This window comes from Bos indicus x Bos taurus, chromosome 11 (genome assembly GCF_003369695.1).
Source record: "Bos indicus x Bos taurus breed Angus x Brahman F1 hybrid chromosome 11, Bos_hybrid_MaternalHap_v2.0, whole genome shotgun sequence".
NCBI classification, from domain to species: domain Eukaryota; kingdom Metazoa; phylum Chordata; class Mammalia; order Artiodactyla; family Bovidae; genus Bos; species Bos indicus x Bos taurus.
This window is the reverse complement of record NC_040086.1, coordinates 98554590-98567330: the sequence shown is the minus strand read 5'-3', so window position 1 is coordinate 98567330 and position 12741 is coordinate 98554590. Positions and strand designations below refer to the sequence as shown.

At 45.6% G+C, this 12741-nt stretch overlaps 2 protein-coding genes across 2 annotated transcripts in view; one reads left to right on the top strand and one right to left on the bottom strand.

Moving 5' to 3' along the window:
* Positions 1-9417, bottom strand: part of NUP188 (nucleoporin 188) — a 43284-nt gene extending 33867 nt beyond the window's left edge. The window contains exons 1-3 of the mRNA XM_027556506.1: positions 9335-9417; positions 3308-3362; positions 1904-1977 (exon numbers count right to left, since the gene is read on the bottom strand). Coding sequence (XP_027412307.1) covers positions 1904-1977; positions 3308-3362; positions 9335-9366 — 161 coding nt within the window. The 5' untranslated portion in view covers positions 9367-9417. The remainder of the gene's footprint in view (positions 1-1903; positions 1978-3307; positions 3363-9334) is intronic.
* Positions 9418-9449: 32 nt separating this feature from the next.
* On the top strand, positions 9450-11549 carry DOLK (dolichol kinase). The gene has a single exon (XM_027556507.1). The coding sequence runs from the start codon at positions 9778-9780 to the stop codon at positions 11392-11394; it is 1617 nt and encodes a 538-aa protein (XP_027412308.1). The 5' UTR covers positions 9450-9777; the 3' UTR covers positions 11395-11549.
* Positions 11550-12741: the final 1192 nt, after the last annotated feature.

Here is a 12741-nt window from a genome sequence, read left to right as displayed (position 1 = left end):
ACGTAGACTACACCAAGTGACTCATTTCTGATAAATAGAGGAGGGGAACAGAAAAGTGACTTTACAGAGTAGACATCTGGCAAACGCTACCTTACCCAAGTGAGCAAGGTTAACATCACTAGTGACTTCATGTGGGTAACATGTATCCTCTGCCATGATATGATAAGAATGAGACTTCACTGCTGTGTATTCTTTCCGAAAACCCACCACCTCAATAATAGTAATAATAATAAATCATACAGTTCTAAATTGAAGGCATTATACCAGTCCTCCTCAAAACTATTTGAAGTCATGAAAATCAAGGCAAGATTGATACACTGTCACAGCTAACAGCTAAGGGGACATGACAACTAAATATAATCTGATTCCCTGGTCTGAATCCTGGAATAGAAAGAGGACATTTAAAAAAATGTCTTTAATGGCTGATAATGTGTTAAATCCAAATTAAGCCTGCAGTTAAAAAAGAAAAAAAAAAGTCTGTCAGACTTTAAATTTCATGTTATTACAAAGGGAACTTTTATCTTTAAAAAAAGAAACTCATACCACAAATGCTCATTCTGTGAACTGAAGCATATTGTTGTCGGATTTTTTTTTTTAAGAGAGACTCTCACATTTCACAGAAAATCCACAACACAAAGGCTACTATAAAGTTAAACAACAAGTTCTGAAAGAGGCGACACAGAATGATGATTAAGAACACAGACACTGGAGTGAGACTGCCAGGTTTGAATCCTGGTTCTACCACTTACTAGCTGTGTGACCTTGGGCAAGTTACTTAACCTCTTTGTGTCTCAGTTGCCCCATCTGTAAAATGGAAACAATAATAATAAAAATACCTAAACGTGATAATATAGTGCTTATCTTCTTTAAGTTCATCTATCCTAGATACATAGTAAAGTATTTACAGATAAAAAAACATGATATCTAGGAGTTACTTAATGTAACTATGGCGGAAGGGAAAAAAGAAAGTTCTTCACTAACATAAGGGAATGAAGGTGGAAGGTGAAGATGTAATAAAATCAACAGGTGTTCAAAAATAGAGGGAAGTGAGGGCAGCTTGGGAACTATGAGGCATAACAGAATGAGATCTGGACTAGGAATTAAGAGAGTATGGTCCCATAAGGTTTATTCTCTTTTTAACTACTTTATATTTTATTATTCTTTTCCACTGCCCAGCAAAAAAAAAAAAAACAACTATATATTCAAACAAAGAATAAAAATAGTACGTATCTCAAAGGGCTGTTGTAGGGATTAAATAACTTACCGTAGGTCTAGGCTTAGAGCAGTAATTGGTACACAATAAACACCACCTAAGTGTCCCCTGCTATTCTCACTGCTCACTGCTATATCCTAGCATTTGGTGCTGACAGTTTCTCACACAAACAAGATGGACTGAAATAAATACTAGGAGTATTAATTGAGTATTTAATAAAGCCTCATTCCCAATACTAGGGTTATACAACAGATTCGACAATACTGTATTTCTAGAAGGATTTTCCTTTTCTTCGACAGAAAAAAATGTGCCATACTCCTTTTCCCTGGTTAAGCAAATTATGTTCTCTCTGGTCTAACTAACCCAGTAATATCATAAAATCCTACATGAGGTATATTATCATATGTGAAACAGATCACCAGTCCAGGTTCGATGCATGAGATAGGGTGCTCAGGGCTGGTGCACTGGGATGACCCTGAGGGATGGGATGGGGAGGGAGGGGGGTTCAGAATGGGGAACATATGTACACCCGTGGCTGATTCATGGCAAAAACCACTACAATACTGTAAAGTAATTAGCCTCCAGTTAAAATAAAAAATAAAATAAAATAAAATCCTACATGAGGATGGTTTCATCTATCCCAGGTTCCTCAGGGAAATTACTCAAATGAGACCCACAGAATAGCCATACCTGGGAGGTTTATAGTAAGAAAGTCCTTCTAACAGCCGCTGCCAATGTTTATTCAGCTCTGCCTCAATCTGATTCTGGGAAAAAAAAGAAGGAAGTTATACCAATGCGATTTTAATCAGATTCTACAGTCACACTGAGGATAACATATTCCTTTGAGTCTTTTTAACATGCATCTTTCCCCACAGCTGAAATAATTTTGAATATAGAATTCTGTAGCCTGCTTTTCTTTGCTTAACATTCTAACATAATGATTTAACCTTATTATGAAAATCTTGATAAACATCCTTTCTAGTAGTTGCATAATATTTTACCAAGTGATTAGATCATAATTCATTTACCATTCTTCTAATATTAGATATACTTAAGCTGGCTGTAATTCTTTATTCATATGAATATTACTATGGTAAAGAGCTTGTGCCCAAAGTTTCTTCAGTACTTCTTTCTTTTAGATATATTCTCAGAAGTGGAATTATCAGAAGAGGGCATACAAAAAAATGCTAAAACTCTAAAAAAGATGTAACATTTACTATGTTAATTATAATCACAACACTAGAAATACTCGAATGTTATCTTAATACTTTAGGGCTTCCCATGTAGCTCAGCTGGTAAAGAATCCACCTGCAATGCAGGAGACATCAGTTCAATTCCTCGGTAGGAAAATCCGCTGGAGAACGGATAGGCTACCCACTCCAGTATTCTTGGGCTTCCCTGATGGCTCAGCTGGTAAACAATCTGCCTGCAACATGGGAGACCTGGGTTTGATCCCTGGGTTGGGAAGATCCCCTAGAGAAGGGAATGGCTACCCATTCCAGTAGTCTGGCCTGGAGAATTCCAGGGACATCTATAGTCCACGGGATCACAAAGAGTCGGACCAGACTGAGCAACTTTCACTTTCATTTTAACACTTTATCCTTACAGAGTCAGAAATGGGGGATGAACATGAAGAATTGTTCTTTACTGATTATACACTTGAAAATGCCCTAAAAACCTCAGCCTCTGTGACCTAAGCAGCTAGCTAAGTGGAAAAGGACAAAAAGGCAAGTCAGTATGAGATGAAGGAAAGATCTGAGATTCTTTCCTAGCCTGCAGTGGTAAAATGGTTTTTTTACCCTACCCTCAGCAGCCAATCAAGTAGCACTGGTATCTTTTTAGAAAAGGAATCACTAAGATACAAAGAAAAGTAGAGACTTGGAAAACTTCAGCAGCTAGGCTGTAAGACAACACTGCATTTCAGTAGAGAGAATTGGGGAATGCATAATGCTTCTTTTAGAAATACAATGGGAATTAATTTTAGGAATAAAAAAAGGTGTTTACTTCCTATTTCAAAGAGAAGGAGGAAAATATTTTTTGGTAATAAAAGCTACACAAAGAACCACAGAATCCATCCAAGAACATACCACTTACCAGTTCTCTCAGAGCTGACCTTCCTAGCAGAATTGTCCACAGTTCTCTACTGCTCCTGAAAAATGATAGAAAGCAGAGGTAAGTTTTCTCTTTTGGGAAAAAAAAAGTATATTTTAGAATTAATGAAACATAGTAATTAATGAAATACAGTACATCTTCTATGCCAAGAAGATGCTTCAATTTAGTATTTCTGTCTCCTCCCTTTTCATTAAAATGTGGTGACTAATAAGGAACAAGAATCTAGAAAATGACTAATCTATTTCAGGACTCCCATCACCTCCAGAAATACATGACATAATGTACTTTCTCAATCAAGCAAAGTCTAACAGTCATTACAAATGGCACTACCTTCACTCACTCCTTAATGGATTCCCACTAGGTGGTATCTGCAGTGCTAAATACAGAAGTCAAATAAAAACACAGGAGAGGTGGGGCCAGGTCTTGGTGTCAAATGGTGGTCTCCAGCACAGCTCACCGCAATGAGTGCTCCCCAGTACCTGTGCCACCAGTGTCCTTGACCCCAGAGGGAGTCACAGTTGCCCCCCCACCCTGCCCGCCTCCCCAGAAAGACCCTCCAAGACCATCAGCTCATCACTCAACAACAGGCATATGAAGACTTCTGGAGAAATGTGTCATCTCTGGGGAATATGGAGACTGAGATGAAAAAAAAAGTGAGTCCTTCAATAAAAGTACATCACAGCAAGAGGAAACAAACAGAATGAAGGAACACAGTGACCCGGTGCATGTATCTCCCAGAGCAGCCTCTGTCTTCTCTTTAGCATGGAGCCAGAGAAGCAAATTCTGCTCCCTACATCATATTTTCATATATGCTTTGCACAGATTCACCAACTATTATTTACTATTTTCTTTCTCCCTCTTTGTGTCTGTATAATTATATATAATACAAACATGCATACATTTGTATATATGTACACATGCACACATTTTCCCAAAACTATACAAAATTGTATTAGAGACATATTCTTATATCTGTAAACATTTCAGTGTGTTTTTCCTAAAAGCAAGGACAACATCTTACACAGTACAACTATCAAAACCAAGAAATTAGAACTTTCCTGGTAGTATAGTGGATAAGAGTCCACCTACCACAGAGGAAGGAGCTTGGCAAGCTACATTCCATGGGGTCGCAAAGAGTCGGACACAACCGAGCGACAAAACACAGCACAGCCCAGCCAACGCAAGGGGCACGGGTTCAATCCCTGGTCTAGGAAGACTGCACATGCTGTGGAGCAGCTAAGACTGTATACCACAACTACTGAAGCCTGCATGCCTAGAGCCTCTGCTCTGCAACAAGAAAAGCCACCGAAGCCCACACACCGCAATGAGCTGCCCCCAGTTGCCGCAAGCAGAGGAAGCCCAAGTGCACCAAAGAAGCCTCAGCGCAGCCAATAAATAAATAAACGGGAAAAAAACCCAAACTGATACCAGAAAAGAAAGCATACATATAGTCCCTGCTTCCATCCAGTGAGCTCTTCAAATATACTCCCAACTATGTGCTAACCCCATTTCCTTCCCTCAGCCATGCCTTCGGAATTTCAGGAAAACTTGCTTTGTGTTTTGTTTTTTTTTTTAATCTACAATTAAATTTCAAAATGCAGCCATTAAGAAATTATCTCAAGAAAGGACCATAAAAAGCATAAGGATTATATTTGGGGAGATTCTAAATAAGCCCTAGAATAGCTACCTGAAACAATTAACACTGCTTGGAAAGCCTATCTTCAGAGAGAAGATGAAAAGGTCCTAATAAAATATATCAGACAGTTAACAAGAAGAATGCAAGTTATATTAACTATGAGGATAAACTGAAAAATCTTTTCCTCATCAAAGCAAAACACAAAGCACTAGCCCTATCTATTTAAAAATGGTCTTTCAGGATTTTCCCATCAGAAGAGGATTAAATTAGACATCTAAAAATCATAAATCTCTCTTCTAAGGGTTAATGCTACTAAGAAAACAACTTCGATTCTGCTGAATCAATAATCACCAACTCCCACAGTTGCACTGTGGAATCACTATAAATCATTTTTCTGATAACAAGCAAGCATTCACTATTTTAAAATTAGGAGATTAGATCCAGTTGATGAAACAAGTATGTCCTTTTGCACTGATGCTGCTGCTAAGTCGCTTCAGTCGTGTCCCAGAGACGGCAGCCCACCAGGCTCCCCCATCCCTGGGATTCTCCAGGCAAGAACACTGGAGTGGGTTGCCATTTCCTTTTCCAATGCATGCAAGTGAAAAGTGAAAGCGAAGTCCCTCAGTTGTGTCCGACTCTTAGCGACCCCATGGACTGCAGCCTACCAGGCTCCTCCATCCATTTGTACTGATAAACTATATTAAAAGGTCTGACTAAATCAAGCCCTAAGAAATTAAAGACAGAAGCAAGCTCACTGTTTAAAGAAATGTATAGTAAATTTGTAAAGACGATAAGTATCTAACGTATTTGTTTGGTAAATCTGACGTAGCAAAAAATAAAGGGAGGGCTTTATTTAAAATGTCATATACTGAGCAACTTCACTCCACTCACTTCTTACTTTATCACTGGAAAAGGAAAGGGAACCCACACCGGTATTCCTGCCTGGAGAGCCCCGTGCCCAGAGGAGCCTGGTGGACGCGCCTGAAGTGACTAAGCAGCAGCAGCGCACTACTTCCACTTTACCAAAGGCAGCTTCTGGTTTGCACCAAAAATATCAGCTATCTATTATATAAGAATAGCTAATAATGGGGCTAACAGTGTCCCACAATTAATGGAAAGAAATTTATTATTAACTGAAGGCTCTGGTATGCCTGAGCTAAATTACTCTTTCTGGATCGTACATCTTCCAATTTCAGAAGCGTGGGCACCAGTGAGCTCTAATTTATCGGCATTTGCTTTCAGAACTTTGATCTCTAGCTAACTAGGTAGCAGTGATTCCCAAGAGACTCAGAATACCACTTCCTATACTCAAGGACCACCTGCCAGGATCCAGAATTCTTTGTTTACTCAAATTCAAGCTGTGGGTTATTTGTTACACTAAAATCCATACAGTTCAAACAAACAATTTCCCAAAAGAGTGTTTCTCAGAATGAAGTTGGTCCTCAGGCCAAACAGCCAAATCAGCTGAAAACAATACAGTAACACTGCAGAACCCTGGTCATTCCTAGAACCACACTTACTCAGAGGTTAGGCTTGGGAAATCTACATAGTAAAATCAATTCCTAAATTACCACTGCTGGAGGGCATCAGCTTGTCTCAGAGGACCAGGTCAAAGACCTGGTCAGTATAGATTTTTTTGCCTTTTATGTCTGACATATTGGCTTTTTTGGGGAGTGGAGAGGGGAGAAAAAGATTCTGCTACAAAAAAAGACTGAAGTAATGCAGTAACTTTTATACTTACTAATTAAAAGAAGAAAATAGCTATTTCTTTAGAAATAAAGATTCTCATTTGCAAAACCAGTCTTTTGTTATAAGGTGTCAAAAATAATGTTTATTGAAAACAAGTTGGCTAACAAGATTAGCCAACGTTTACTGAGCAGTTACGTGGGGGACTGTGCTAAGTCTTTAATGCTTTGTCTTACTGAATATTTCAACTGACCTGTGAGGCAAATACTATTACTATCCGTATCATCTCATCAGGAAACTAAGGTTTCAGAGTGGTTAAGTAACTTCTGTAAGGCTACAAAGCTAATATTTAATGGAACCAGGGCTTGAACCTAGGCCTGCAAGACTCCAAAGTTTAATCATTATAAGACAGGGCCTCAAGTTGCATCCAGGAATTCACTCTGCAAGCAGGTAAAGACTGAGGTGAAGTTTTCTGTCCTATGGTGGTATATCATACTCTAATATCGAGGCTGGCACACAGCAGAAGTCACCACAACGAGAAGCCTGAGCACCACAACAAAGAGTAGCCCCTGCTCACCACAACTAAAAAAAAAAAAAGCCCACACAAAAGCAATGAAGACCAGCAGAGCAAAAACTAACAAATCAATTAAAAAGAAAAAAAAAACAAACTCCGAATCCCTTTCAGACCTGCAAACTAACTGGAACAGAAAAACTAGAAAAAAATATTACATGCAGAAGTGCCAAGACATGGCAGAACAAAAGAGAACACAGTAGCTTATCAGGAAGGGAATCATCCTGGAAATGAGTGTTACTGGCTCTTCAATTCCTACACATTTATGATCTAGGAATAACGGAAGCCAAATAAATAAGACCTTAACGACACTCATAAACTTAGTGTTGGGAATGATAAAGGATGTTAAACATAACACAATCAGCAAAAAAGTAGAAAGTACCAAAGGGCAGGACCCTAACAATTAGACACTACAAGGAATAAAACCACATGGGACAGAAGAGTCAGAGAAGACAGTGACCACTAGGAACTAATCCAGGGATTGAAGAAAGACTTCACCTCAAACTCAGACCTGGAGGTTGAGCAGGTGATTCTCAAGACTCAACAGACAAGACTGGAATTGTGATGTCCAATTCAAGCCTCAGGGTAACATCTTCTGCATATACTTTCAAAAAATGAAATAAGTGCTACAGTATCTGTCATTTATTTGCACAATAAGTAAATAAATTTGAGGTAAGTACAAACTAAGGCACAGAAATTAAATAATTTGCCTCAAAAGTGAGATTCAAAAAATTTACTGACTTGCAGCCCAATGTTCTAGCAGACAACATGGAACTCCACTTCTACAAAAGCTGGAGTTAGTAGAAATAGGAAATAATCAGTAGAGATAGTCACGTGGTTGGAAACCTTTGGATGAAAGCAACTAAGAGATTGGAAATACCACGGAAGTAAAATCCCTTTCATTAAAGAAGCCGCCTTGCCCTGCAGGAGCTAAATTTTACCCAAGATCCACAAGGACTGTACGATAAGCCTGAGAAAAGGAGAGCACGGTGACCACAATGCTGCCCGACGTAAGAGCTGACATGATACAACGGCAGGAGGAAGAAACAAACCGGTTCTCACAAAGTTCAGAAGCAGTTCAATGGAAATTCCAAAGATGAAAATCTCACTCGAATAGAGAGGTGAAAGAAGTGACAAGTGGAATAAACATTTACTGAGAGTTTATTACTGCTCTTCTGGGTGTTGAGGCTACAGCAGTGAAGTGAAGAGGACAAAAAAGTGGGGAAACGTTGCTGGAACGAGAGGGGAAAAAAAAGTGGCAGGGGCGGTTGGGCGGGACGGGTGGAAGGGAGAACGGAGAACACTTTGAAGCTGCAAGTGAGAGATGGAAGTGCGGCGATTCGGCTAAAGCTTGAGTGGGACACTCCAGTTGGGAGTTCGGTTTGTGAGTCATCTGTAAATTACAAGGTGCCTCCCCAAGAGTTGTGGGAGTTCAAGGAGATAACGCGGAGAACCAGAAAGCGCCAGGGTTTGGCGCTAGTACGCTAGTAAGAACTGTCTTTTTAATATTTTCTCTTCCTGTCCTTTTAAAACCCAGTAACAGCGCCCGGGATGCCGACAGAAGGAATCAATGCAAGAGAAAACGACTAGCTGGATGAATGAAAGAGCGGCGAAAAGAGGGCGGAAACCGCAAGGAGGTGGTTCCGCGACTCCCCGAAACAGACCTCCCGGCGAGAGCACTTGAGGGCACCGGGGGAGAGCCCGCCGGGCACAGGAGGCTGCGGCGGGGACCGGGTGGGGGCTCCCCCGGGCAACCGCGAAGCGCCCCGTCGCGCCTCGAGGGAGCGTCACACCGGACAGGAAGCGCGGGGAGAGGGGGAGGGGGCGCCGAGGGACGCACCGCCGGGAGAGGGAAGGGGAGAAGGGCCGGGTGAGGAGACGGGAGGCCGGAGCCTAGAGAAGGGGGAGGCACCGGCCCCCCTTTTACAGAAGTCGCCTCATATCCCCGCGCGCGGGGACCGTTTGGCCGTAACCGCCTCCCGTCCCGGCGCCCGTACACCTAGCCGGCCTTCGCCCTGCCACTGCCGCCACATCTCGCCCTCAGCTCCCGCCCCGGCTTGCGCTTGGCTTGGACCCCGCGCCTCAGTCATCCCCGCCGACTCGGCCCGCTCCGCACCTCACACACTGACCGCCGGCGGCAGCCGCCATCTTCGCGCGCGCGCGCGCCCCCAGCCCCGCCCCCAGACGCCACGCCCACGTGACCGCGCGCTTCCAGGGCGTGAACCGGGTTTTCGTCACGTGGATGTGGGGGCGGGGCCAACATGGCGTTGCCGGGAGAGGTGAGGAACCCCGGGCAAGCGTGGCCGAGGCTGTGAGGGAGGTGGCGGAAGGGAGACGTCTACGCCGTGAGTGGGAGGTGGTGGAGGATAGCCTGACGCCAACTCCCAGGCGGCATAGAGTGGCCTACAGGGGAGCTTCCCTTCCGGAGGGAGCTGGAGAACGGAGAAAGAAGGTGCTGGCAAGGCGAAGCTACCGCTGTCTGCCGGGCGGGGATTAAAGGGCCAGAGTCCAAGGCATCCCTAGTCACCCCGGTTTTCCGTGGGTCCGGAGTCTAGAGACATGACCCGAGAGTGCGCTCCCCCGACCCCTGGGTCCGGGGCTCCGCTGAGTGGGTCCGTGCTGGCAGAGGCGGCGGTGGTGTTCGTAGTGGTGCTGAGCATCCACGCAGCCGTGTGGGATCGATACTCGTGGTGCGCCGTGGCCCTCGCGGTGCAGGCCTTCTACGTTCAGTACAAATGGGACCGGCTCCTACAGCAGGGAAGCGCGGTCTTCCAGTTCCGAATGTCCGCGAACAGCGGCCTACTGCCCGCTTCGGTGGTCATGCCTTTGCTAGGACTTGTTATGAAGGAGCGCTGCCAGGCTGCGGGGAACCCATATTTCGAGCGGTTTGGAATTGTGGTGGCGGCCACGGGCATGGCAGTGGCCCTCTTCTCCTCAGTATTGGCCCTGGGCATCACTCGCCCGGTGCCCACCAACACCTGTGTCATCTCGGGCTTGGCTGGAGGCGTCATCATTTACATCATGAAGCACTCGCTGAGTGTCGGCGAGGTGATCGAGGTCCTGGAGGCCCTGCTGATCTTCGTGTACCTCAACATGATCCTGCTGTACCTGCTGCCTCGCTGCTTCACCCCCGGAGAGGCGCTGCTGGTCCTGGGTGGCATCAGCTTCATGCTCAACCAGCTCATCAAGCGCTCTCTCACTGTGGTGGAAAGCCAGGGGGACCCCTTGGACTTCTTCCTGCTCGTGGTGGTGGTAGGCATGGTGCTCATGGGCATCTTCTTCAGCACCCTCTTTGTATTCATGGACTCGGGCACCTGGGCCTCTTCCATCTTCTTCCACCTCATGACCTGCGTCCTGGGCCTTGGCGTCGTCCTGCCCTGGCTGCACCGCCTCATCCGCAGGAACCCCCTGCTGTGGCTTTTTCAATTCCTCTTCCAGACAGAGACCCGAGTCTACCTCCTAGCTTATTGGTGTCTGCTGGCCACCGTGGCCTGCCTGGTGGTTCTGTACCAGAATGCCAAGCGGTCATCTTCTGAGTCCAAGAAGCACCAGGCCCCCACCATCACTCGAAAGTATTTCCACTTCATTGTGGTAGCCACCTACATCCCAGGTATCATTTTGGACCGGCCCCTGCTCTACGTGGCCGCCACCGTATGTCTGGCTGTCTTCATCTTCCTGGAGTATGTGCGCTACTTCCGCATCAAGCCCCTGGGCCATACCCTGCGAAGCCTTCTGTCCCTCTTCCTGGATGAACGAGACAGTGGGCCGCTCATCCTGACCCACATCTACCTGCTCCTAGGCATGTCTCTTCCCATCTGGTTAGTCCCCAGGCCCTGCACACAGAAGGGTAGCTTAGGAGGAGCCAGGGCCCTAGTGCCCTATGCAGGCGTCCTGGCCGTCGGTGTGGGTGACACTGTGGCCTCCATATTCGGCAGCACCATGGGGGAGATTCGCTGGCCTGGAACCAAAAAGACTTTTGAGGGAACCATGACATCTATATTTGCTCAGATCATTTCTGTAGCTCTGATCTTAATCTTTGACAGTGGAGTGGACCTGAACTACAGTTATGCTTGGATTTTGGGATCCATCAGCACCGTATCCCTCCTGGAAGCCTACACTACGCAGATAGACAATCTCCTTTTGCCTCTGTACCTCTTGATATTGCTGATGGCCTAGCTGCTGTGCATTAGCGATGGAAGAAGCAGGGACATGGGGAGGACCAATGGTCCCCAGAGCAGCCAGCCACCTGGGCTTGAAGAGCCAAGATGAGAAGAAGCAGATTTAATTTTTCAACTGATTCAGATTTAAAATAAAAATCAAAGCACTCCTGGTTTTAGTTTTGCTGACATTTAAAAATGCAAAAAGGCTTAAAGTCTAGTGCAACAGCTCATAGAGCTTGAGTGTGCTACGGGGCCCCTGCCTTGCAATCCTTGAGGGGCCAGAGTAGACTCTGGAGGCAGTAGGGCAGAGGGGTTAACATTTCAGGTTCTGGTGTCAACTCGTGGTCAGAATACTTGGCTGAATCACTTCTTAACTGTGTGAGTCGCTTAATCCCTCTGGGTCTCAGTTCTCTTGTCTGCAAGATGGGAATAATAAGATCCCATATTCACCTTCACTCTGGTGAAGTGACATGAATGAGGTGTCCAGCCCAGGGCCTGCACATAGGTGCCAAAGGGCCACATCAGTGAGGGACAGTGTCTTTGTTACCCAAGACGAGTCATTAGCTCAGCAAAAAGCCAAGCAGACCAAAGGTTATATGGGTTGTACTTGGAGAGTAGAACGACCCTACTCCTCTGGCTTCATTCGGAGGACAGTCCAAGAGGAAAACAGCCAAGTGCGTGTGGTTTCTCCCATTTGGCTGAGGAAGAGCTGAGGGGGAGAGAGGGCATCTGTTCCTTGCACCCCTGGAAGGGCTGGAGGAAGAGGATCGGGTCCTGGACTGACTCCCTGTTTCAGCCAACCCCACCCTGCCTCAAGGCCTCTGCTGCCCGGCCGAGCGGTGCTGATGATGGACAAGCTGGACAGCACAGGGTCCTTGTCCAAGTTCCTCCTGAGACCTCTTTGCCCTCCTGTCATGTCCACACCTGTGTGGGTCTCTTCTCTGAGCGAGGAATTAGAGCCAAGGGGGCTGGTGAAGCTTACTGAGTGCTCAGACTCGCTCTGCTGGGGAAGCCAGGGATAGGCATGCTCCAGCCTCGCTCTCTTGAGGGCAGAGTCCAAGCTCTGTGGTTCCCCACTGTATCCCCCAGTGCCAACACAGCCTGGCAGGTGGCCAGAACTCAGCAGACCTTCGTTGAGTGGATGAACATTTCCCATCAGTGAGAAGATAGCACAGCAGGTTTCTCAAAGGTTCTGCCCACTTCTCCCCAGCCTAACAGGGAGAGACCTAGCAGGAAGAGGTGAGAACTCTGCCCCACCAAGGCTGGAAGCAAGCAGCCCAGCGCTGGGAGCTTGTGCTTCTGCCTGGGCTTCACCAGCAGGCCCTTTCTCTCAGAGGAGGGTATTGAGACATTCCTTCTGGCC